Source organism: Brachyhypopomus gauderio, chromosome 13, assembly GCF_052324685.1.
Source record: "Brachyhypopomus gauderio isolate BG-103 chromosome 13, BGAUD_0.2, whole genome shotgun sequence".
Lineage (NCBI taxonomy): Eukaryota > Metazoa > Chordata > Actinopteri > Gymnotiformes > Hypopomidae > Brachyhypopomus > Brachyhypopomus gauderio.
The window spans coordinates 22,504,429-22,531,860 of NC_135223.1; the positions used below are offsets into that span (position 1 = coordinate 22,504,429).

General features: G+C 40.9%; 1 protein-coding gene across 1 annotated transcript in view; it reads right to left on the minus strand.

The window, feature by feature from the left end:
- The window catches only part of grik3 (glutamate ionotropic receptor kainate type subunit 3), an 83,941-nt gene extending 57,262 nt beyond the window's left edge, over positions 1–26,679 (minus strand). The window contains exon 1 of the mRNA XM_076971790.1: positions 26,284–26,679. Within this exon, the coding sequence (XP_076827905.1) occupies positions 26,284–26,398 (115 nt within the window). The 5' untranslated portion in view covers positions 26,399–26,679. The remainder of the gene's footprint in view (positions 1–26,283) is intronic.
- Between the last annotated feature and the right edge of the window lie 753 nt (positions 26,680–27,432).

The following is a 27,432-nucleotide window of genomic DNA, read 5'->3' on the forward strand; positions in this document are numbered from 1 at the left end:
TTTGCCTTTACCCACACCCAATTATAGCAGAAGCTTGACATAAATTACAGAATTACATACTTCCCGAAAGTATCTGTGACAATGACTTTGTCTAGTGTTACATTAATTTTCTAGGATGAAAGAGGAAAATATGTGCATCAGCAATTTGTCAACATGCAATGAACACAGGCCTAACGAGATATTGGAAAATAATTGGGTTGGAAAGATGATTAATTAACTGGAAACCTCAGTATAAAATATTCATCAGTAACACTTCAATAAGAACTGGAGTTTCATAGACTGTCTTTCTGTAGCCACTGTCCAAAAACTAAAGAACGTATAGTTTCAGAAATATATATTTAATAAAAATATTTAGATAAGGTTAAGTTTGAGAGTTCTGACAAAATCTTAGCACAATACGTAGTCTAGCACACTAAAATTGTACTTAACGTATTTCGCATGTGACACTGTTTCAAAGGAAACAAAATCTAAATTAGGTTTGGAATAGGCTCAGCTCAGTGGATGTGCATCACATCATCAAATAATACAGCGCCATGCAGGCCATTTCTGTTCTCTATGGCATCGTAGCATCCGCATGTTCTCAGGGCAGTTATACAACAGCTTGTGTATTCTCAAAGCCATAGAAACAACCCATGACCTCAGTCTGGTTTGGAGACCAAGGTTAACACTCTGAGACAACTACATCTAAAAATGGATTCCATAGGTACAACGTTCACTCTCGCCCAGTCTGGGATCTTGAGGTGGACACGGTGAGGGTGTTTGCACAGCACCAAATTCACCACTCAATCTGTTCTCCTGGCTTTTCTGCTGAGGAAAGGGGAAAACTAAATGAACGGAAACTCACCATCTGTCAGAGCGACAAGCTCCCAGGGCTCACACAAAAACGATGGACTCTCCTGTCAAGCGGGTGAAAAGTGCCGGGTTTGTAATGGATGTTTTAAAGATGGACACCTTTACATCCATATTTGCCCTCTCCTGAGAGGAATCACTCAACAGAGAAAACAATTGATGAAATATTGTCCATGCTTTGTGGTTATTGTTTGCCTGCCATGTTCTCTATACACCAGTAAGTGAGGGTAGCATTAGTGTCTAAAAATACACATGGCAAATGGTGATCACTGGGCAATGACTGGGAGCAGCTGGACACAACGTCTGAATGAATATAGATATTTGAATTATGAAGAGAATTATAAACGTAGATGCGAAACAATATATTTTTTTCACCTTAAAAGAAAAGTCATTTGCACAAAGCACCACAATCCTGAACATAATACACAAAACAGTACATAAATAATCAGACACTGTTCATTGGCCAAAAAGCAACTGAACAGCAAATCATACAGATAAGATGACTTTGATGTCAGCTTTGATGGCTTTCATTACTATTTGCCTTTCGCATAAATGTGAACATCTTTGCGTTAAAGCTGGCCATTTACGATTGTCGTTTTCTAGCATACAGCCAATACCTCAAACAAAAGCAACTATAACAGTTCCACGTATTACCTACACTGGACATGTAAAGCCATATTTTCCACAGTTGTAGATTGTGTGCAGATTCGAGGTCTCGGGTGGAGCGGGACACGATCAAAGCAGATGAGATGCAGAAGGTGTGGAGTCAGTTCTCAGCTCTGCGGTACAGTTTGTGACTTTAAAAAGCAAAGAGGAACAGTAGTGCAGGATGTCAACATTTGAACAGGTAGGACCTGTGTCGTTTGTGATACATCCGGTGGGGAAAAGCTTTCCTGGGCACAGGAGGTAAGGCCAGACATGCCGGAATTACTGAGCACAGCTGCATGTGTGTGGCCACGCCTGAGTTTGAGCTGCTCTCTCGTGCCTCTGTGTCTGAGCCGAGTTAATCTGTTTTCTGCATCGACGGCTCGCAACAAGTCCACTCTCTATTTCATTAAGAGCCTGAGAGAGTCTGGAAGCTGAACCGTGCTGCTGTCAGAGACCTCAGCCAGACCATCTCGGAGCACAGTACCACTCACAGCACACTCGCACGTGTGTACGGGCATGTTCATGCATGGCACGCACGCACACATGTGCACTCACACACACACACACACACACACACACACACACACACGCAATCATGTGCAATCATCACGAAAAGCACCCATAACTGAAAGGTCTTACAAACAAAAGGCTACACAACATCACATCGATCAATATCTTTGTGAATCGTATCCACTGTTATAAGCCAAGAACAATCCGCCCATGAACTGAAGATTCCATGCGAAGTCCAAACCACATGACCACAGCAAGATGCATGCTGAGAGCCTGCTAGTTACTGCGGAAACAGCTCTTATTTAGAACTCTGCTCTGAGAGAGAGAGAGAAAGAGAGATAGAGAGAGAGAGCACAGAGGGATGGGTATGAGCACCATCATCTCCTCTCTCCATCTGTCTGTGCACTCTTCCGGGGGCTAATTATCCTAATCCACAGAATCCAGGATGCGGGTTGGTGGCATGCGCCTCGTCCCAGGATGCCACCGTTTTGCCTCCCGGTTAAACGTGGAAATTAATTACTGCCCGGCCTGCTGCCGAGGGGAGTATAACCACGACAGATGCACCATTCTCACCCTGCCGGGCGTGCCAGGGAGACTGGAGCCACCCTGCTTGGGTCGACTGGGTCAGGGAGTGGCATCAGGAGGACTCGGGTTGGGGTGAGCTAAAAGCAGGCCACTCCTGCCAGGCCTAAAAGCACGGCCGTATAAAACATTATAGTTTTATGTTTAATGTATTTATCAGTAAAATGGTTCTGTGACTGTGAGAGAGTTTCTACTCGATGTGAGCATCTGCTCCATATGTATAGTCTAGCTTCACTAGTTTATACATATGTTTAGCCTAATTAAAACATTAAGAATGTATTAGTCAAATGCACTTTAATCACATTTGAGCTAAGTATTTGTTAAAGTCCATCACTTCTTCACAGCTTTTGATAAAGCCTTTCACCATTCTTTTTATTTATGATATCTCACCTTAATCCAGTGGTTCCCAAATTTTTTTCTGCCATGCCCCCCTTTAGTAGATGAGAATATTTTTGCGCCCCCCCCCCCCCCCCCCCCCCCCACACACACACACACACACACACACACACCCATATTGACACATGTGCACATGTTTTACTTCCAAGCTCAGCACCCCCCCTGCAATAGCTCCGCCCCCCACTTTGGGAGCCACTGCCTTAATCTATTATTATTATCATTATTATACATGTTTATTTATCTAAGCAAAATAAGAGATAAGAAAATTTTCCCTGCACCTTAACTAGCATTATCATTGTATTAATGTAATAGCTGATTTAGTGGATTTTGTAAGCCTAAAACATCAAGAAACAGGAAATCACAAAAAAAATGGTAGTGGTAATGCATATGCATAATAAAAGCCACTTCCTTCCCTTACATTTCAGAACAGCTCTGTAAATCAAAGTGGATATATGTGAAATTTCCCCCAAAGCGGAGGCCTTTTCTTCTCCACCCGACTCATAAAGCAGATGAGGCTCTCGGTGGGCTCCTGTTCCTCCAGCCTACACGCCTGCTTCTGCAGCCCTGTCACAGATCGCCATCTCAGCCACGCACCAAATCAGAGACGGCACTCTCCCCCCGTGGTGCAATTAACCCCAAGCTGTGGGTGAGTCGTCCCCCTCGGCTGTGCTGTCCAGAAACATGGCAGCGGGCTGCTAAGGAGGAAACCCCTTGTACCCGACAACACCCTGCGTTTCACCATGAGCAAACCCCCCGGAGAGTCTAGGCATGGTGCAGACAGACAGGAATGCTTAAGACTATGAAAGAGGTCTTGACCAAGCAGCGGTCTTTTCAGTAGTATGTGTCTAAACTTTACACTCAGGAAACGCATGTAAAAATACTTTTTTGTCTATGCTTTCAGAACTTGGTTTTTCACATGATAGGTAGGCTCTCCTTAAAAAATGCCATGTATAAATGTAAGGATTTAAGCTTTTAACGGCATCACAGCTTTACATCATTCAGACATGAGAACATAAATTCAATATGAACAAATAATCACACAAATTCATTTTTGTCATGTTAACTGACTAATCATTATTTCACATACATGCTTTAAGAATTTTACTTAGTGAAAGGTGCATGTACATACAGAGCTAAATACGTCTACAACAGCAGATCAAATATGGTAGATTAGCTTTAGCTCCAGTAGGTCTTTTTTGTTGTTGTTGTTCAGTGTTCATGTTGATACAACATATAATAAAATTGAAACAGAAAATAAACTACAACCTATGGGCAAAGACAAACTGAACATTAAAGTATCACCTAAATGTAACATCACTACACTATCATTGGGAGCTCTCACTTTTTTTCTTTAAATTTTTAATGATAAGTCTGTATGAATTCTAATTTTGCTGTCAAGAACATGTCTAGTGCTAATTCGCTGATATGTTTAATGTATTCAGTTTGGTTTTGGTGAGTTCATTACAGATTACTGTAGGGGTTATAACCTCGCAACGCAGATCTCTAATAACTAATAGCTTGAACAGACCTTTGCCATAGAAGAGCCCAGCCTCACCATACATAATTTACAAAAGGCAGCAACTTGGAATGTAAAACAGGACCTTTAAAAACAAGACAAAAACACAGCTATTCTACATTTTCGACATGAGGCCACGAGGATGAATGAGCAGCAATAATTGGCAATGGGTCACAGATATGTGTCTGCAAAAGCTGCCTAGAGGAATGAGAAGTGATCACCTGGCAGGTATGGAATGAGTTCATCTGTCAACAGGTCACCGTTAGTCCCAGATTAGCTTCATACTGAACTGACTGTGCACACTGCTGTTCGAGGACTAGAATTCACAGAGGAGATGATGTTCAGAAGATCAATGCAAGGGATGCCTGTGACCTTGAGCTGCAATGCTGAACCGTCTATGCCAAACAGGATTAGCATTCCCCATGAGTGACGGGCTGGTGGAGGTGAGATCTCAGCTCCAGATAGACCAATTAGTTTTTATTCCTGATCATTAGGCACATAAGTGCCTTAATTGACGCCCATCTCACAAACAGATGACTTTCTGATTAGTATGCCACTATCCCACGCTCGCGAGCAGTAAAGTGAGCTATTTGTTCTTCCAGACAATCTCCTGGGGTGTCATTGTCTCACTCTGGGAAGGTCAGTTCAGGTTCACGTCCCACCTTTGGTGCTTCAATCGACTTTGTAGGTTTTGTTATCAGCTTATTGCTTCATCACTAAGGTCAATTGGACAACGGTGCGAAAAGGAAGTGCTTCTTTTAGTGCTTTCACTGCCCACTCTCTAATGCACTTTATGTGGTCGTATGTGTGCGTGGATCTCGTACTCTTTCCACTTGCTATCATTCTTACTTCAACATCACTCTGTGTCTGTGTCTCTGCCCGTTTCATTGCCTATTCATCTATCCACCTGTCTCACACACACTGACCTCACACACTCCCTTTGCCCACCTCATGCTGTACTTTCTCTACCCAGACACGCAGTCGTGGTTAATGATCCTAACAGGCCATCTATTACGCTATGGAAGAATAACCTCTAAACCTCAGTAACTTACACTCTGCAGGCAGACCTAAGGGCTAACAGAGGAAGAAAACAGCTCAATATAGGGTTGTCTCCACACATCCTCCCATCGCATGGAGCACAAGCTACTTGATGGGCTCTTCACTGGCAATGCTGCACAACCAATGATCTCAAAAATGATGGATACCTGGGAAAAAAAAAGGAAAAAATGTCCTGTCCTGACTGGAGGAAGTTTACACTGTGGCTCTATGGTGAATCTTGCTGTCTGTCACTGGCAAATACGCCTATGATTTAGCAGAATGTGTTAACAGCACAAAAAGAGAACAATGTGTGTGTTTGTGCAACACTTGTAGTTATTGTTCACATATTCATGTCAATACATTCTTCACAAGGTCAGACGTATTATATGTGTTAGGGTGTTAAAAAACACAAATTAGCATCTGTGGACTCTCTCTCTCTCTCTCTCTCTCACTCCCTCTCTCTCTCTCTCTCTCTCTCTCTCTCTCTCTCTCTATATATATATATATATATATATATATATATATATATATATATATATATATATATATATATATATATATATGTGGCAATCTTCTGATCTCTAGGAACACTGTCAGGCATATAATACACTAATGTATCCCATTACCCATCATTTCCCAGGCAGAGGATTTTCTTTGTTGAATCCCAACACATGTCACATGTGCTACACATAATGGCACGAAGCTTTCTTTCCCCATCCCTTTATGAAAGAATCAAGGGTAGCCCTGCCGAGAGTCATTAGGATAGCATTTACAGTGGGATTTTTTATATTTTTTTTACCCATACACATTGTCAGCTGTGGCCACAGCACTTTGAAGACAGCACTGAGATGTGCTGCTTCTGGAAGAGGCTCCACTTAGGACAACGGGTCTTGCAAATGGCACAGGGAAGGGCCAGCCACCTCAATGTATAGTCTGGAAACTCGGGCAAAATTGCAGCTAATGTTTTTAAAGAGGGTAAGAGCTTTGAAATATCCCTTTGGGGGAGACGGTGGAAAAAAAAAAAAAAGAAAAAATAAATAAATAAATAAAAGAAATCCCTGACAGCCCAGGGTTGGGGGATAAAGATGGTCGTTTGGCCTGCATTTGCAGAGCATGAAACATGAATTAGCACGCTGGGGACAGGAGCAGGGTGGGGAAATTGCAGCCTACTCTCAGCCTCTCCTCTCTGGCCTCTGCATTACCATTCTGTCTTCAAATTGAATCCGCGACTGATTTGAATTTTGCCACTGTATAACCCCTTATTTATTCATTGCTTTTCTCTCCCCTACATGCCATTAAATCTAATAATTCGCGTTCAGTACGGCCACAGCAGCAAATATGTGCATTCTGCCGATTTCACATTTTCAGGGCTCAGGTTCCAGCAGACCAAAAACAGAAATTAAAGGCTTCCGTGTGAGCGAGGGCTGCTTAGCAAAAGATGAAAGGCTGATTACAATTTAAAGAGTACATGTGGTCAGCTCTTTGATACTTAACCTGGTTAACCTCTTTGGTGGACATGTTACCTAGGCTGCCCCTTATAAGTGGTGTTGACAAACGTGGAGACAACAGGCCCAGGTCATTTTATACAGACAGCAAACCCTGACAATGACTCAATGACTCGACTTCTGCTACAGTGTGCTACATTTAATTATTATATGTAACTACTCATAACTGAGATTTCATACAGCATGCTTCTTTCTTTCACTCAAGAACATCTAGTCAACTACTTTGCATTCCTATAGCTTATTCTGTACTCAGGTAATAAAGTGTGCGCGAGGGAGATACGTGTGTGCTTTAATTAGGACAAAATACAGAACGCTCTATGTGGCAGTCACCTCATCTTCCGTCTATTACAGCTAACAGTGTTATTTATGTATGTGAAGAGACAGCGCATAAGGAATATAAATATTGATAAAATGTTAAGATACACATCATATACAGTTTTAGAATGGTTATTTGTTCAAATTGGTCCAATAGTGCAGTATAACAGAAAGAGAAAAGCTTCTACTATTCCAGAATTTTTGCATGCGAGTCATCTTTGTAGTGGCGGTTCTGCCACACTTCACCAATCATCAGGAACTGTTTCAATAGGATTTGCATAAAATAGTACAAATAGTGGTGCATTACTTAACAGGAATGCTAATGCATGTAATGTTGGTCTCCAGCCATTTACCCCAGTTCTCTTCTGAGAAGCCTGATATACCAGTATCACGCCATCACCAACTAAGTCAAGCATCTATAATGGATCACAAAGTTTCTCTCCAAAGAGAATTGGATAGAAAAAGAAAGTGTTCTGAGAAGTGAGTTGCACCCTGATGTATTTCATTGTCAAGAAAAAAAAACTGTTATTTATTCTGAATAAAATCTTTTTTCAAAACCAAGAAATTCAAAAGAATGTCCTGTGTGACCAGGACACTAACCTACAAAGCACTAACCTAGAAAACTTCTGACATGAGAACGCTAGGGTGGGAATATTGCACACAGCTGCAAACTAGGGCTTTGCTTGAGGGCTTGGTTTGGGGTTTAGAGTTCCTTTGTGTGATTATATTCTCAAGCAAACAGTCCTGAGATTGTCACTTGCCAAAATAATTCGACCAGACAACCTGCCCAGAGGGACGCAAAAGAGTAGTCTGACTTGGGCCTCTGTGAATATCAGCCAACATGTGTCAAACACAGCAGAAACACCCAAACAAAAATAATATTTTTGCTCACAAATGACCTTATCTAGAGTAAAATGAAATATGTTGACTCAAATCATGACACTTAAACAATTAGAAGAAAACTGCTCTGTGTGTTTTTAGCTATTTTTGTTTGCTGAGGAAAATGTAGAAATTACAATATTTATGACTCCCCGCTGTATGGGTTTGGCAGTGTTTGACTCTTGTATAATAATGCCTGTCCTACTTAAAACATATCACATCATTTACACAAGAAAAGACAGCTGGTGGTGACCAGGACATACCTGCTCCCTGTGAGTTAAAAACCTGATATGTCACATGGTAAATATTTTCATATTTACACATAAAATGTTCTGTAAATGTCCACAATCATTGACACCTAGCCGTTTATTCCTGGTCTTCCACTGTTTTAAGCTCTGTAAGTGACACTACTGTTGGCGCCAGATAAAACGTTTCATTCAGAATCCTGTTATGCCTTCGCAGGGTACAAACGGTGTCTACACTCAATACAGACCCGATAAGAAACACCTGCCATTCTCCTTCAGCTCCAGTAAACCCACAAGATTCATTACTACTGTTCCTGCCAGCAGGCATGTTAATCTCAATATGAACATGTGGACATGTGAATTATCATAAGCTCTTATAGCCAATGAAAAAACACACCCAAGAGCTGAACAACACTATACCTTGCATGTCCTGAAATGCACTTAGTTTCAAACTGTCACATTATAAATAAATAGCCAATTTTCTTACCACAAGCACACTTTCACATGTAATATGTAATGGGATGTCATCTCAATTTGAAGTCACCCTTTGACTTGTTCCCTGTGTAACTCACCCACAGGGAAGGACACTCACACACATAGAACTATTCTGATGTGTATCATGTAGCCACAGATCATATTTAGCAAGCTAAGAGGACAGTAGCGAGCAGTGCTCATTTCTGTCCCCCCAACGTGTTCTACTGTTTAGATTGCAAACTAGAGTTTGATGTGAAGTGGACATTCTCAGTTGGACGGACTGTGGACTGATGGAAAAGTCATTAACCTGAATCAGAGAGGTCTTCAGGCTGTGGACCACAGCACGAGTGGCTGACGCTCACATGGCGTAAGTCACCCTCCTGCCGTGTGGGTCACCAGACAAAACAATGTGCAGCACCACTAAAATGGACCTTATTCATCAGTCCTACGTGGGTTGTTCTACAGCTGAACAGTGTGAATGCAAAGGTCTAAAGATGATATATGACACTGCTTTCAGTGTGAAGACATTAGGGCCAGCCTGATGTCCTTGTGTGTGAAGAAGTGCGGCTGTGCTGCTGGGCTTTTTTCTGTTTTGCTTCACTGGTCAGCAGTACAGAGTGAGTCACAGGGTGGCCATGACCAGCTGAGTGGTCACATTCAGACTGTGTCCTTTTTGAGTGTCTTCTATTTGCCCTCTGCATGAAACACACACACACACACACACACACACACACACACACACACACACACACACACACACACACACACACACACACACACACACACACACACACACAAACACCTATGTTTTCTTGCAGCATTATTGCTAATGCAGTAATCTTCCAAGTCTTGTCTTGTATGCATTCTTTGTCATTATTTTTTACTTTATTCAGAATGAAAAAATTCAGTTTTGTGAAGCTACCACTCATCACCCACATAATAGCCAATAAAGTGAAACATTTTGTCAAACGGTCAGCTGCTGAGACTGTGTATCTGCATTGTAGTGATAGGACAGTCAAAGCCATTCTAATGTGCAAATATCAGCTGTTTCTTGAACTTTATATTCTAAGTAACATCAAAGAAATAATGACCTGTGAGATCAGGCTTGATAACTGTGTGTTGTGGTAACACCCACAGTCCTGCCAGCTCCGCCCACTTCACTGTCTCCAGAATACTAATCTCCTATCTGCCACAATCCTGCCATCATTCAGCCTGCACACTCCCAGTCTCTTTATCTCACTCGTGCCATGTGTCTCATGGTTCTGGCTGATGTTCCATGGCCCAGATCATGTTTGGCTATGTTTTCGGTGTCACTGTAACGTGTCTATTCACGTGTGTAACTGCATGTATCTGCATCGCTGAGTCCAACAGCAAACATGCGCTTGCCTCTTGTGACATGGTCGACTGTAAGTGTGACTTTTACGGAGTAACCCAGAATCAGAGTGAAGTACAGACTTGATTCTCCTCCCACCATCTCTGCCCAAGAAAAACAAAGATTCTTGCATTTCATCGAACGGTCTGATTTTTCACAAAAAACCCCTAATCAACGCAGTACAGCTGAATATCCTGAACCATTTGCTGTTGTAGTCCTGTAAATGGCTTCTATTAAAATGTTCTCATCGTTTCCTTCTCTTCCAGATCCAGGTGTGCACGTATACACAAGACATGAAAGAAGCAATTAATTTGTCTTTTTGACAAATACATTTGTTAATGCATTACTTGACCTCATGTGCTCATTGACCTCAGTGCCCTCATCTCCTTCATTTTCCCTCTTGTCTTGTCAGAGAGGGAACACACACACACACACACACACACACGCACACACACACACACACACACACACACACACACACACACACACACACACACACACACACACACACACACACAGAGAGATAAGTGCAAACTTGTGCAGTTAGTGGCTACTTCCTCACACATTATGCACACAAGCACACTGCTGCAGAACAACTGGGTGATTAGTGCAAAATGTAAACCCTGTGCACCATGGATAGCCAGTTCTAAAAGGTCTAGTATTCTAGTCTTATTTGTATAAAAATAACCTATTTTTATACATATGCTCCATTTACCTCTGTCTCTCCATCACACACACACACACACACACACACACACACATTATCCACTGGCGTTGGCCAACATACCATTTCCCTCTGATTACAACACTTTTCATACGCGTTCAAGAAAACTGACATTTTCTCTCCCCTTGCCTACTCCCTTACTGCAGCGCCCCCTCCCAGACTTCACTGAGCAAACGTGTAATGTTACCGCAAGCCACTCTTCTGCAGCAGACTTCCACTTCTTATGTAAATGCAGCACAGAATGCGATCAGGGTTTTATTTTCTCTCTGCCTGTCCACTCTTCCAACTGCATGGGTCTATCAGGAGACACGGTGCCAGCTCCGCTCGCCTGTTTGATTATACAAATTCAGCATTGTCACATTGTAATCTTCTCTGAGAAGACATGTTGTAGAGGTAGAAGTTACAATGGAGTGGAAATTTTCTCTGGGCTGGAGTAGAAAATCTGCAGTAGAAGAGACTCCCATACAAATCCACTACCAATGGAGAACAATTTTTTATTTTTTTTGAGAGTGAACAATGGGATGAATAAAAGAAGTCCACTTCACACTATGGAATGAAGGATTTTCAAAGGGAAAGGGTGGACATGTGAGGCTGACAAAAAACATTAGAGGATAGATCCATCGAGACATTGTGTTAGTGTTTATCTAAAGGGCAGCTCTGAGGACATTTTTTAGGATAAAAAGCAGTGACTAGGTTCTCCACAGAACAGGAATAAGCCCGTGGCCATTCTCACCACTTCATTTAGGCAAAAGAAATATATAAAACCTGGCAGCCAGCTAAATGCAATTGCACACATCAAGGGCCAGAGAGTAATTTTGAAGAAAAAAAAAAAAACAAAGGACACTTCTGCAGTGGAGATACTGTGAAAACACAGAGGTAGCTTATGTTTGCATTCTAGTCTTTGCACAGACATAACCACGGTGGAGCATGCTAAAGAGAATCCATTTCTTGAGTTATTCAGAGGAGGGGGAGGGCCAGGATGTTGGTGGAACGGGCAAGTACTTCCCATGTATAATCAGCTCTGTGAGATCTCAGACTAAAGTAGTGTCATTTTTTTTATTTGTTGTTATTTATTTTAGAACTAATTTTAGAACAAATTTGTCACAAATGGTCCATGTGTCAAGATATTTTCCCAATATTTATACTGTTGTTGTAACTTCAATTATGATTACCCATGACGTTTATAAAATATATATATATAAACCTCAATATATTGCCAATATATGTTCTCACCTATCCAACAGTTTCTTTCAAAACAATATATTGAATTTATCTGTATTAAATTGCTGAGTACATTTCATTTAACCCTCTAACCCTCTACCCATTTAACCCTTTAAGTCACCAGCACTAACACTGTTCACCTAAGTCAAGCTTTCCTGCCCAATGTGAATAACTTAGGCTGGCTTATTAGTAACTGCTAACCATTACATATATTACACTGAACATTAGTAATGGTTAACATATCTCAATGACAAAAGTATATTAGAATAATAAGTTTTACTTTAGACAAACTCTGCTTGCCATTGTCATAAAGAATAAAGTCCTCATTCCTTATCTTTATTTATTTGGTATGCCTTCAGAAAGTTAATGCTTTAATACGCAGAGGTTCAGAGCTGAAAGTGAGGGATGTTAACGAAATGAAACTAGGTTCTTAGATGAGATAATACTCAGAAGAAAGAGACAACCACCACTTCATATAGACGAACAAAAGAGCAAATGACTTTTGCTTCATTCATTTCCACATTCTCATACTTTCAATCATGTCAACCAAATTATTGTGAATGCTATTACAGACGTTCTATTAAAAGTTCCTTGGTAAAAAAAGTCATTACACAGGCTCTATTTTCTCCAGGCTCTGGCCATGTGAAAACTCGTAGTCTTTGGTACATCTGTTCAAATTCTAACATTCAGATAGCAAACCAGAACCCATCAATTCCTGAAGTACATTTGGTCGATATTCTGACGTGACTTCATTGCATATCCCTCAGTGAGTCCGTCTAGGTTGACACTAAATGTGTTACATTCTTGTTTTGAGCTAAAGATGTAATGAATGTACAGTAATTAACAGTAATGCTAAATTTTTTTCACATTCTCTACATACCTTTCTAGTTGTCTGTTTAAAGTGTTTTCTGGTATGTATGAAATCTTTTAGGTATAACAACCATCCTCCCCTCTGCCCCCACCCTCAAACCACACACACACACACACACACACACACACACACACACACACACACACACACACACACACACACACACACACACACACACACACACACACACACACACACAGAATTAAAATGGACAAGTCACATCTCAAGTAACATCTTTAGTAACCCAGAAAAATTGTTAAATCACTTTGTGCTTCTTCAGGTATTCCTTCCTGGAATGTAGGCAACCTGTTGTAGCATGGAAAGAATCACAATAGAGAATAAACACCTTCTTCTGAACTCTCCATACATACTTGCACAAGGCAATCCCCACACGTTTCCTCTAGATTATACATGAACACTCTTAGATGACTGTAGAATCATGGGTCTGCTGAAAGGCCTATGGGAAGAAGAATGAAATGCTCAAAAACAATGTGGTATTGAGTGGTGGAACTATGAAAAAGCTACTGCTTACTTTCTGACATAACTGAAAATCTGCAGCCATTTTGGATTTCTGACACAATGTCAACCATCACTTTCTCTAACATGCACCCTGTTTTTGCAGTGTGCATAAGCCCTTAAAAGAACAGAGCATTCAGAGGTAGAACAGACACAAATGGCATTGATGCCAGTGCATAAATATGTGTAATTGGTCGTCATTATTGAAATACAAACAGCATAATCCAACAAGATGAGGCAGGGGCTGGAACTGTAGTGAACAGGCATTTGTGTCTCAACGGGGATTACTACAAGTTGCACAGGCTGAATGAGATTAAATTTGCAATTTGACAGGATGAAGCATCCACAAAAGCACATTCTGTAAGGAGAGTGAGGACGGGGACGTTCACGAGCTTCAAACGTAATGAGAGGAAGTGTTTCAGAGGAGGAACAGGAAGCATGACACAGACAGGGACAGAAAGTCTCTATACATCATCTCTGGACCTCAGAAAAGAGTCAGACCGGCTGACAGTGTGAAAGAGTGTGGCCTTCCTTATTCCACTTGATCATCCTGGTCTAGGACACCAGCATGAGACATAACAGGAGGTGACTGCTTCACATGTTCTTTTTAAATCCTAATAGTGGGTGGAACTCATAGCACTTAATAGTCATTTAATAGGCAGCATCCAGTGTATGTTGGCGTTGTGAGTCCCGTGTGCGCTCTGCAGCAGACTTCAGCGGTTCAGCCAAGCACGTGGGCTTATTTCTATGCACAGGGCATCCTAAATGTCATTACTGGCTGGGAAAACAGCACAAAGACCCACTGATTGTCCTCTAGCCTTGACGCACCTCTTGCTTTTCAATCACTGCTCAAGTTGTTCAATCAGTGAGCTTCATTCATCTTTTTTTCTTCCCCAGACCAAGAACCTATGGTGGAATAATAGCTAATGTCATACAAAATTTCTGATGCATGATTTAGGGTTTACCAAGGTAACGTGGGAATAATTATTTATAACCACTTGGGTATGTTTAAGCACCTGTGTGTACAGGTGTAGATGATAACATGTACATGTATACAGTGTACTGTGTGTTCTTCCAGGATATATGCTGTGCACACACACACACACACACACACACACACACACACACACACACAAAGCATACATCCTGGAAAAGATTAAAGGACCACTTCGAATCCTGTATATTGTATAACAAACACACTCCTCATTGTCTTAAATGAAGTATTAATTAGGTGATCACCTATACCAAATCGTATTTAACAAGCAATATAAATAAAGATGCATGCCAAATATTCCACCAAAGTTCTTTTGTATTGATTAATAACTAATATGAACTTGCTAAATTAGTTTTTTTCAAATCCTGAAAACATAGCATATTTTTGTTGTAAACAAGTACATTTTTATCAGAATTTGAAAGAAATGTAATGTTACCAGTATGAAACAAAATAAAATATAACTATTTTGCAGTGGTCTCCTTATCTCATAATTGATAACTTCACTGTTTTTATGCACTGCATGAGATACAACTAACTGTGTGTGTGTGTGTGTGTGTGTGTGTGTGTGTCAGGGGTGTGGAAGGAGGGGGGGGGGTGGTCGCAGGGGGATGGTGTCCCCCCACTTATTTTAACAGGGGGGTTGCGTCCCCCCCAGTAGTGTAGTGAGAGTAGGTAGCGGCTGGACACCATCCCCCCACTTATTTTAACTGGACGTTGCTCTTGCTGAGACTGTTACATCAAAAGCTAGGTTTATACTTGATGCGTTAGTAATTCACCAACTCTTGGTGATCGATCGCCCCTCCCCCCCGCGCTCAACAACTTACGATTGTCGCCGCACCAAAATCGACCCCCCACTAACTTTTTTAGGACTACACCACTGGTGTGTGTGTGTGTGTGTGTGTGTGTGTGTGTGTGTGTGTGTGTGTGTGTGTGTGTGTGTGTGTGTGTGTGTGTGCGTGCGTGCGTGCGTGCATGCGGTAAGAGTTAAGTATTTAGTATTGACTTTCGTTACACTTGAGCAATGAGATGATTGCAGAAGATTAAAAGAGTTCAAGATGATTTCAATCTTAAAACACAGTACTGCTCAAACATTTTATGGAATATTTAAACTACGCAACGGATGTCGATGAGCGAAATTTCAAATTGAAATGATGTATTGATATACATTGTGTACTTCACTAAAAACAAAATGACATAACAGTGATCAATGGAAACCAAAATCATGAACCCACTGTGGAATGGGTTTAAACTCTCCTGATGAGATAGCAGGTCATCTCCAGAGGGATCACCTCCCAGAGTTGGAAGAAGAAGCTCTTGGATAAGGTTGAGTTTGGCGTTGGATGAACTGGTACATATCTACATGCTCCCCTCATAGAGTCTGGTTCTGACAGTAGACCAGTAGACCGTTGGAGATCATTTTGTAGGGCTCTAGCAATGCTACAATGTTCCTCCTTGCACAACGGAGCAGAAACCAGTCCTACTGCTTCTAAAACCCTGCCCAGCTCCTTATTTAATGGCTTGTGTCCTGGTGTCTTGTGTCTCCTCCATGCTCTTGAGACTGTGCTAGGAGACACTGCAAACATTCTTGTGATGGCACGTAGGTATGTGGCATCGTGGAGGTGCAGGACTACCTGTGCAAACTTGAATGGGCTGCCGGTACCGCCTGTTGCTACCAATGGTGACAAAGACACTAGCAAAATGCAAAAGCTACACTACTGTAGAGAAGAATCAGTCAGGAAGGATAAGGAGAGAGTACTTGTCTGTGTGCACCACTGGCAGAACTATTTGCTTTTTGGGACTGTCTTGCTGTTGCCTCTGCAGGGCACCTGCTGTTTGCTTTCACTTGCACTAACGCAGATGAAACTGATTCACAATTGCTTATATATGCTAACTGCACTGACTCATATCCCTGAAGTTGAACTGACTTGGTGTTATAACTGACTGTTAAGTGCTCCCATAATTTGTTGAACAGTGCATATATAGCTGCATTATCCAACAACACAAAACTAGACCATGGATAGTCTCATTTCACAGAACATCTTGCCTCACTCAAATGTGTCTCCATGACATTTAAACAGATCAATTTAGGCATTTCAAAACATTGCTGTCAGTAGGTCTTGCTGAGCTGTGGTCTTTTAACAATGTTTTTAAAGTCCAGACACCACATCATTGTTGGGGTGACTGAAAGATACCTTATTTTCTGTGTTTATTGGTAATCTTTAAGGTTGGCAAATCAGAGTGCAGCTTTAAGCTCTCAGCTTCAAACAGGATGGTCGTACACTACCTCTGCCTTTTCCCTGTCTACAATTGGTTAACTGTGCATCAATACATTAGTGGCTTATACCACCAGTTCAGATCATATTTACATGGTAGGAGTCCTAAAGCGTTGTTAGGGCAAGCAATGCTTAGCCCTTTTGTCCTGATTGCTACTGAACTTTCCAAATACATATTGTCAATGAACAGTGCTTTTTGACATCTTCAAACAAAACAAACATGTGAATGTAAAATGGGCCTTTTTTGACAGAATGTAAAGCTCTCTCATTTTAAAATTCCATTTGTCTCTCTTTTTTAAATTCCTTTTATGTAAAAATTTTAAAATTTAATTTGTAGCAATATGACTGCATCATGTAAAATTTATTTCTAATAAATTTTATATATGAAATCATATTGATAGATTAACAAGTAGCATTATTTATGCAACTTTCATGATCTTAAGTGTCCAATGTCACTTTTAAGCAACGTAATTAATTCAGTGAATTAATCTGTTTTAATTCCAGCCTTAGTTTGTGGCAGGATACAGCAATGCATTGAATTCTTATTGCAAGGCAAACTTAACACTTTAAGATTTGAAATAAAACTATTTTCAAACATAATTGAGTTCTGTGATGGTGATCAGTAATTGTTTGGGTGAGCCTAAACTGAAAGCCCTGAATAGATACACACAGGACACAAACAAAGACACTCAGCTTAATTTTATTATCAGCTGATTCTTTTAGTTCAATGTTTATTTTTATGTCTTGCACTCTTATTTGCTTAACATAATTTAAATTATTCTATGACTTGTTCATTTCTGCACGATCTGTTACAAATCAATCCCGAAACATCTCTTCTCTATACAAGCTAATGACACTTCATATCCGGTCAGTACTTCAGGACATTAACACCGTATCAGTGTTCTTCTGGCTGGGCTGCCCTTTATATAACCACTGCAAATGAACACAGTCAGAGACCCGGTCCACCTGGTTCTACCTACACAGCCCTTTAGCCCTCTCACAGAATCATGGGAAATTTTGGGAGAGCAATGACAACTAAATGAAAGCACAGAATGGCTTCCCATTTTAGTGATGAGTCATGAAATAAATGGTGCTGATTATGGTCATGTAGTTGTCCTGTTTTTCTGATTAAATGGGGTACAACACGCCAGGCATCACTTAAAAGCATATGGCAGTGCAGACATAAACTAGGTTTTACCGCTGTGTATGTGGTGTGATTTTCTGGCCCCGATATCTGTTTGCATTCAAATATATGCTTCCTATCTAGATGTTGAGGACATCGAGCATTTCTGTGTCTGGCACACTTGACACAATGCACACCAGGTTTGTTTTGAGGAAAAGCATATCACACTTGTAAATATCTGTGAAAAAATGAGAAAATAAAACTACATGACTTTTGCACACATGTGCCTCTGAGATTTTCCAAAGATTTCCAATATATGCTGGTAACAATAGCCTGGGGTCAAGAGTCAAATCATTATTTAGGCAAAAGCTACTCTTTATACCAAGAAAGCCACTTTGAAAAATATGGAGTTGAGTGCAACAAGATGAGCAGCTGTTTCATCGTAACCTCTGCAAGTTTTGCGTCTAATTTAAAGCCAAACCATTTGACATTGTGTGCGTATGTTTGATCACATTTGAGCTCAGTTAGAGTCTTCCCAATGGAGGACTCATTTGGTGTATTCTGATATGTACAGCTGCCTCCAGACTTGAGTCGATGCCCTGCTTACTGTGAAGGTTCCACATCACTTCTGCAGTCTTACAAAGGACAATGGCATGGAGAGGAAGAAATGTTCTATTGATCCAATGAATCCGTGGGCTACTCTCAATGTGAACGCTGACCTCCAAAGTCTTACTCAAGTGCAACTACAGTGGTGAACATAATGCATGCCTGCAGCCCACGAGAAGCCAATCAGAAGGTCAGACATCTGAAAATTCCATGTGCTTTGCAGGACCTGCAGGGTGACTAGAAGTTTCTAAGCAAAACGAAATACATCAGCTATGCTTCCTCTAATCGATTTTCAACGTGAGTAGCAAAAAACCCCAAATAAAATAATATTAAACATAACGTCTAGAGAGCTTTTACATATGGCAACTATATTTAGGCCAGAAATAGAAAAAAAACACTACTTCACCAGCAATATGCCTAATGGCTGACTCATGTTTAGCACAATAGCAGCACAGAAAATAACAGTTCATCACTTGCCTCAACTTGATAATGACATTAGCTGTTCATCCATATAAACACATTAAAAGATGTTTTAGAAATGTGAAAGTTTATAAGTGTGAACATTTGTGTGAAATGTGTGAAAAAAATTTTCAACTTTTCATTTTTAATGGTGTTATCATATTTAGTTCTTAGCACACTGCTGAGCGTCTTCAGACATTTAAGCAGCGCTTGTGTTGAACTTCAGCATGCTGAAGAGATCACACACAAACTCAAAACGCATGCACACAAGAATTGTAGGGAGCCTACTGTAGTGATGGCAACAGAACAGCAGGCAGACCAAAGCTTTGCTGTCTGCTCCAGCCAGTTCCAAGTCAACAAGTGTTTTTGCTTTGAATATGGTTTCTGTTTAAAGGTCACAACAGTCCATAAAAGCTGGACCAACTAATTTATATATATAAGAAAGAACACAATTTGAGTGGTCCTCTGTATTTTACTCAGAGACAGACCTCTAGTGTGTTCATCTGCTGCATAGATTTCCGCAAAATAAATATTTGTTAGTATTAATATTAAATACTAATATTAATACGTTTAATACTGCAATTGTTACATTCAGCCAAAGCTACAACCAAATGTTAAACATGAAGTCCCTTGGCTATCTTGTTTTATCAACAAATAAGTAATGAATTGTGTAAAGACCCTAATGTTAACCCAAAAATATGAGATCAATGTAATGTAGGTTTTTCTCCAAGCATTTGCCAGTAGTATCTGAGAAATCAACGTTATAATGTTTCTGATCTTGGGTTTTAATTTTCCCTTCATGTGTGCGAGTCCCAAGGAACATGGGCAAAGAATTACAAATAACTATTAACCTCATCACAAACATCACAAGCTAGTTAGAATGTTAACCTAAACTATTTTACAAGGCTATCAGCTTCTATTGTTGAAATAATGATTCTAAAATACAATCCACCCTTGTTTGCAATTTAATGGGAGAATAACAATCACTCTTCATCGGCAGCAAGGTTTTGAATTGTGACTTTGCTGCTAACCACTTAGTGCGTACTGTGCTAGCTAGCTCTCTGCTTAGCTACAACGTGGATGTTCTGAGACTGCTTGTGCATGCATGTATTAACAATGGCACACACGCAGTCACAAGTCAGTCACACTGAGCAAAACTGCATTTCTGCTCCTTCAGTCATTTGTGCAGAATGTCCACTGCCTTGAATCTCTATGCTCTTTTTTTGTTTGTCTCTCTTCCCCTCAGTGCCGCTGCTCGGACGACCCAGACCGTGACCTCACGATCATGACTCCTGTGGTTCCATGAGCTGAATGTGCCGTGTAATACCTAATGGCAATGTCAGTCCCTTCGCCTCCTTTTCTCCTGGCGTGGTGGGTTGGTGGAATCACACTGAACCTGCCATTTCCAGGCTGACACTAAGAAGGTCAGTTCAAACAAGTCACCCCCCTGCACACTCTCTGCTAAATATGGATTTAACCATGGCCAGTGAATGCCTTATGTCCAGGCCTGATTAAGCAGGACGAAAAGGTCTGCTATTGTATTGCCAGAGTAACAAGGAAGCTGCATTGTAGCACTTGTTCCTGCAGACGCTAGCCGTGTCTGGAGACGGATAGAGCAATCCTCATTGTAGTAATGGTGGGGACTGAATGCCACACCGTTTGAAAGGCGAGGGAAATAAGGCTGGACTTTATCTGGCTTTGGCCAGTGCACAAAAGAGGCAAGCACAGCAATGTGGCACATTTTCAAATCAGGATCAAAAGGTCTGAGCTAATTAACAAACTAAACGAGAGAACCTGAGCTTTGTCTTCTCCCTTTCTTTTCTCAGGCCAAGCCACAGTGGGTATTTAGTGGTCGTGTATATGTGTGGGTGTAAGTGTGTTTGTTTACAGCTGGAGCAATGTCGTTGTAGTTGCCGTTGTTGTTGGTTGCATTACTGGATACAGCAGTAATCGCCCATGTCCATGCTATAGCCCATTATGCAATGCTGGCATAAGCTGAGACCATAAATGGTGTCCGATGACAGAGGTTTTCCCATTTAGCTACATTAATTGTGTTTGACTTCCTCAGCAGTGGCCAGGCAATGGTGGAGACTCTAGAGTCCGATGGGTAAGACAGGAGCTCGTAATAAAGACAAATAGGGAGAACATGAAATTTGATCCTGTCTGCTGGTATGGCACCTCCCACAAGAAGTGTGTGTGTGTGTGTGTGTGTGTGTGTGTGTGTGTGTGTGTGTGTGTGTGTGTGTGTGTGTGTGTGTGTGTGTGTGTGTGTGTGTGTGTGGCTGTGTGTGTGACAGAGAGAGAAAGAGAGAGAGAGAGAGAGCAAGTACATTGACAACCCATGAATTTTCCCTGAGCTGTCAAACGTAGAAGGGCACACATCTAGCAGTAATGGCATGCCATCTCTGGAGACAGGCGTGCAAAATAAAACAGGAACAGCACAATATTATCTGCTTCCATCCCATGAACTCCCGACTGGATTCCCCAGCCGACCCCGACCCCCCCCCCCCACCACGAGACGCACGGGGCTCCACAGGCCTGCCCACCGCCCAAACGCAGGGTTCTCGTCCTCGTTATTCTGACGCCATCCGTGGTTGCGTCAGTGCAAGGTTCACCCACCTATTATTTATTTAATTACCAGGAGCATATGTTCCCCTCAGACCTTGTACTGTGGAGCACACACTTTGTAGCGTGATATGAAAACACCATCTGCTCTGAGAACAGTTCAAGGCTTGTAGTGGAGGGAAAGGCCTACTGTGTCTGTGGATTATCTCACTGTTTCCAAATCTTCATTTACCTTATCTCCTGTCCCAACTGACCATCAGGAAATGATCCTTATAATGTATAATAGAGTCAATTATTCCTGCATCGGGTAAGTCTATTTCCCAGATGATTTATAGTGAATCAGGTTTATCTGTACTAATTCCCATTGTTAAAAAGACCTGCGTTCTTCCTTCATAAGCACCTCTGGGGAATCTTTGGCCACTTGCATGGACTGCAAACTGTCAAACTTGCAAACTGTCATTTGTTCTCAACTCAGAAAAAAGTAAATAGATCATGCCTGCCCATTGAACATGTTGGCTTCTTCATATAGTGTTATGTTTGAGAGGAGTCAAAAACACATTGTGTTTGCCTCTGTGGACTCACGTGCCTTTAATTACTTTCAACATAATGTATAGATTTAAGAATTAGGTTTCAAAGCCATTATGTGGAGAGGGTACAAATTTCCTATTGCATTAAAAAGTAATCACACAGTTGCACGTGATGTGTGTCTGTAAGTGTGCCTAGAACTGCATTATATTTCACTGTTTTTATGCACTACATGAGATACAACTAACTGTGTGTGTGTGTGTGTGTGTGTGTGTGTGTGTGTGTGTGTGTGTGTGTGTGTGTGTGTGTGTGTGTGTGTGTGTGTGTGTGTGACATGTTGGATAGCTTGCCAGTCTGGTCTAGTCTCTCAGGAAGTCCCAATGCCAGTGCAAGCAGAGTGTCCCGCTGACACAAGAGAAGAGGCCACAGTGTGTTTGATTCAGACTTTCAAGAGGACAATACAAACATCTGCTGTCTCTCATTAACTATATTGAAGCTAATAGCAAGGCCACAAGTGTGCTGACTATGTTAATGAAACGGATGTGTGGAACACCACCAGAAAAATTAGACAGCTGTGAATGTATATGTGTCAGAACATCTGGTCACAGACTGTGTGTTTAGCGTGTTGTGATGGAAAAACATGGTTAACTTTATGTGTGTGTGTGTGTGTATGCGTGCGTGCACGTGCACAAAGGACTGCTTCCCATCTCATTTCCACATCTGAGTATAAGGTGCCTCTCCATATGGACACAACACACACTTACGCCTGAGTCTAAGCACAGCTTTCAGCACTGATCAGTTCTCTTTGCTGGGAGGATTCATCACACACACACACACACACACACACACACACACACACACACATGCAGGGAAGATTCATCACACATACTCATGCTCTTGCTAACTCTCCTATTAAATTTACATGAAAATTAAACATTCATTTTCTGTTCAACAATTGATCGTCATCTTAATTTGATAGAGCGTATGATGACGTGCCGGTTGTTGTCAGCCTCTTTATAAATGAAAGTCTTCCTTCCGTCTGACTGTAGGAAGCCTGTTAGTGCCCTTGCAATTGACTTGGTTATGACTAAGGTCACTGAGTCTATTAGACTCTCTCTCTCTTTCACTCTCTTTTTCTCTCTCTCTCACACACACACACACACACACACATGCGATGTCTCAAAAATATACATTCATACATAAACCCTAAGAAATATTTTAAATCTTTGAAAATGAAACTGTTATTTTCAAACAATAATGTACAATGTACGTACATACACAATATAACACATGAAACATCTTTTTCGTGCTCGCGATCAGATTAAGTGTCTACAGTAAGATTCAGATCTTAGAGCAATTCATGCATTGTGCTATATATGATGATAAAACACTGCACGCCCCACAAAACGAATACGAGAAATTTAATACAATATTGCCAACTGTTGCTCTGAACAAAGGAGCAAACGAAACAAAAGTGACATAAAATCATGAGCTAGATTGATTAACTGGCAATGATGAAGCACTTGAAGTATTAGGTAGATAAAGCAATTGATTATCCAATAAATCCTTGTCTGGCGCTGAATTCCCTCATTCAGAAATAGAAAGAGGGCCCATGGCAATAAATTAGTTCCATCCATCGTCTGCCTGTACAGAAGAGGAGGCATTTGCAACCATGCAACTTTGAACACTTACAAAAAATGAGGTGTAGGATTTAGGAAGTAAAGAAATCAGGAAATATGTCAGCAAACACGTTATACATGTTGTCATTTAAATGTTAGCTGTGAACCGTTCTAATTCCTGGCTTCATCAAGTGTTAATGTGGTTAAAATCTGTTTTCAAACTGTTCAGATTTCATTCGACAGAAAGGTCTCGTTGTCTCTGTGTTGTGTGATATGAATACAAGTTAGTTCCAAATCACATATTCGGAGCTGCATTGCACTGGTTGAAAACTCAGCTCAGTGGAAGGCTGTAGCATCCTGCCAAACACACTCTCATTACATCCATCATAATCAGTAGTGATGCTTACACAGAAGAGCTGCTGTTTTAAAAGAAAATAGACCCCGCTCAGCTCAAATAGCAAGAGAGCAATACGGAAAATAACAGAGAGACGCAGGAGAAACAGTTCTTCCCAAGACATTTACAGTCTTGCAGAGTGAGTTTGATCGGCCATCTGGCTTCCAAGAGGCACGTTGTAAAAACAGTGAAATCAGTGGAGGCAAGTCCACCTTGGATACCCACCATTACACAGATGGTGTGGAAGTACTTATGTTACCACTTGGGGAGACACAGACCCCTCCCTCTCCTTCTCTGGACAGCACCCACTTTAATGAATTTCACTGGTGTGGTTCCGATGTGCGTAGAGTTCTGGCGAACCAGTTAGCAAATGCAGTAATTCAAAGAGAGCCCTCTAGTGGCCATTCAGGGAGTGGTTTTAATACCGAAAAAAACGGGTAGCATTTATTTTGTTATAAACACTGTGACCTTTTCCTGTATAACACAGGTATATGCGTACAAAGCATAAGTGCGTGAGCATAAATATCTACAGAGGAAAAAAAACAAATGTGAACACAAGCACACACATTTACAGACACACAATTCATACAGTAGACACAAAGCAGATACACAGACACTACAAATACTAATGAACACAGAGAGGAAGAAAATGCATAAATATATGATGGCTGTATCATCACATCAATTGTGTGCATGTGTATGCACGTGTGTGCATGCGTGTGTGTGTGTGTGTGTGTGTGTGTGTGTGTGTGTGTGTGTGTGTGTGTGTGTGTGTGTGTGTGTGTGTGTGTGTGTGTGTGTGTGTGTGTGTTGTGTGCATGCACAAGTAAGTGAGAAAGTATCAACATTAGATTTCAAAGTTACATTTTAATATGTTACTAAATTTTTTTAAAGGTGATCACATCTTTAAACGTTTACTAAAATAAACTGCAAATCCTGGATGTCAGAAACGACAGAAACGGTGTTCACCACAATGTCATACAAGTCACTTCCACTGCCATCAACAGCCACAAATCCAAGAAGCAGACATATTAAAATGGGAAGCTTGATGGGAAATTCTGTTTTGGCCCAGATACAGGCCTCCTACCCATTACAGAATAAAAAAATGTAAGACGGTGTAAATTAAGTATAGCCTGAAGTGTTGGCCTAGAGAAATACGTGTAATGAAATTCAGTTTGATGACTCATATATATATATATATGTTGTTATTATTATTATTTGACCCAGCTAATTTATCTGTTATGTACTTAATGCATCTCATTGTAAAGTGAACGCGTGGTATTCTTTCATTTTCAACACTATTTACTCGGCCTGCACAGCACGAGCTATAGCCTACTTGTCAAAAGTGATATACCTCGAGACAAACCCGTATTGATCTTCATTCGAGTATCGTAAGCTCGTGCCGTGCAATGTGTCATCACCTTGCAAGTGAAACGTAGCATGTAGCCCCTTTTTGCACTCCAGAAGAGTAAATAGTCATCATAACAAGACTTTTCATTTAGCTAAATGATAATACACAACTTGTAAATGCGAAAAGAAGTCACGTTAAAGCAGTCTGCGATGTCCCAAACTTTAAAATGTACAGAACACTTGTTAAGTACGCCCACATCTCAACATTATTTTCAACGTGTGCTTTTTGAGATGTAACATTTTCTCCTAAGTGCTAAATGCAACTACAGTGCCAAAACCTTTCTCTTGTTTAAACGTAGTGCATGTTGAACTCAACGCCAATTTCATGTTAGGAAGCTCCACGCGACTTAATTTCAGGTCTGCATGTAACATTTTGCAGCATTTATAATGCCAAATCGTTCGCGCTCCTTCTTTATCGATACATCTGTTATTCCATCAGTTAAAACAGATCAATGTGCGAACACATTTAACATTCACTCCGTCTTATCAACAGAGCACACAAGTGTTGGTCGTGGCTTTTAGGATCAACGGTGCAGAGTGACGCATAATGCTTAAAATGACTGAATTGTTTCAGAAAAGAACTGAAATAAAATGTGAAGTAAACTCCGTCCGTGCGTCAGTGTCCAGTGTGCATAAGCATTTGTGTTCTCTTACCTATCCGAATGACATGAGGCATCCCGCAAGAACACTGAATCCAAAACAGACACACCATCACCGTGCTCCAGTATTCCAGAATCGCTCTCCGGGGCGACAACCAAGTATTTCTCATGATTCTCAGGAAGTGGGATCCACTTTTTTTTTTAGGAATCCAAAAACGTCTCAGAATTGCTCATCAAAACTGTATTCGTGGGTATCATATGAGGATTTCTCTGTCTGAAACAAATAGGCGCTCATACTTGATGGAACATTCTTCCAGCTTTTTTTTTTTTTTTTTTTTTTTTTTTTTTTGGGGCTCAAGTCCCAAAACAGCTCGCTTTAAATTGAACTCCAGTTCTCAACACATGCGGATCAGAACTCCACCTGCGGACGTGGGCTGGTACTATTAGCCTGCAGGAGTCTCTGCACCCCTCCTACTGCTGATGATGATCTTACGGCTGGCTCAGGCGCCGCAACAACCGGGCTGGAGTACCGTGCAAATGTGGAAGGGGTTTTTTTTGCGCCCACTGGGTTTTTTTTGGCAACCACAAACAATTATGTCGACCGTGTCAGCAAAGAAAAGGCGTTCGCTCCTCGGAGCTTTATCCGAACAGAATTTAACACACATGTATTTGCACATGTAAGTCTTTTAAGTAACTGTAGGTCCGAAGCTGTGAGACTGAGATTCCGTTACATTTCAAACCCTATCAGTGGATTTTAAAGAGCACCAAACCCACTTGTACATAGTTGTAACGCGACAGAACTGACTAAATTCGTGTAACGTTTGTGCTGCCGACTACTTTTATATAAAAAAATACGACTTAGGGTGGCATGTTCTCTCCATGCAACACAAACACATTAACAAAGTAGTAATTAATTTAAGGAACATGGCCATATCTGTGCATATACAAACACTTCAATTGGATAACAGAGATAGGTAGCATAACTAAACGTAAACCCAAATATTCCCACTTCTCACACAAGATTTCCAGACTGTTCAGGAAGACAACCAAAAGCTTTTCTTTTTCTGATGCATTTATCATATTTTTGTTTGTTTGTTGTTTTTCTGACATATTGATTTGTTAAGAACACTGGAATATTACTGGATCCAAAAGCCCAGTATATTTTTAATGAATGTTAATATTCATTTGAGAATTCTACTAAACT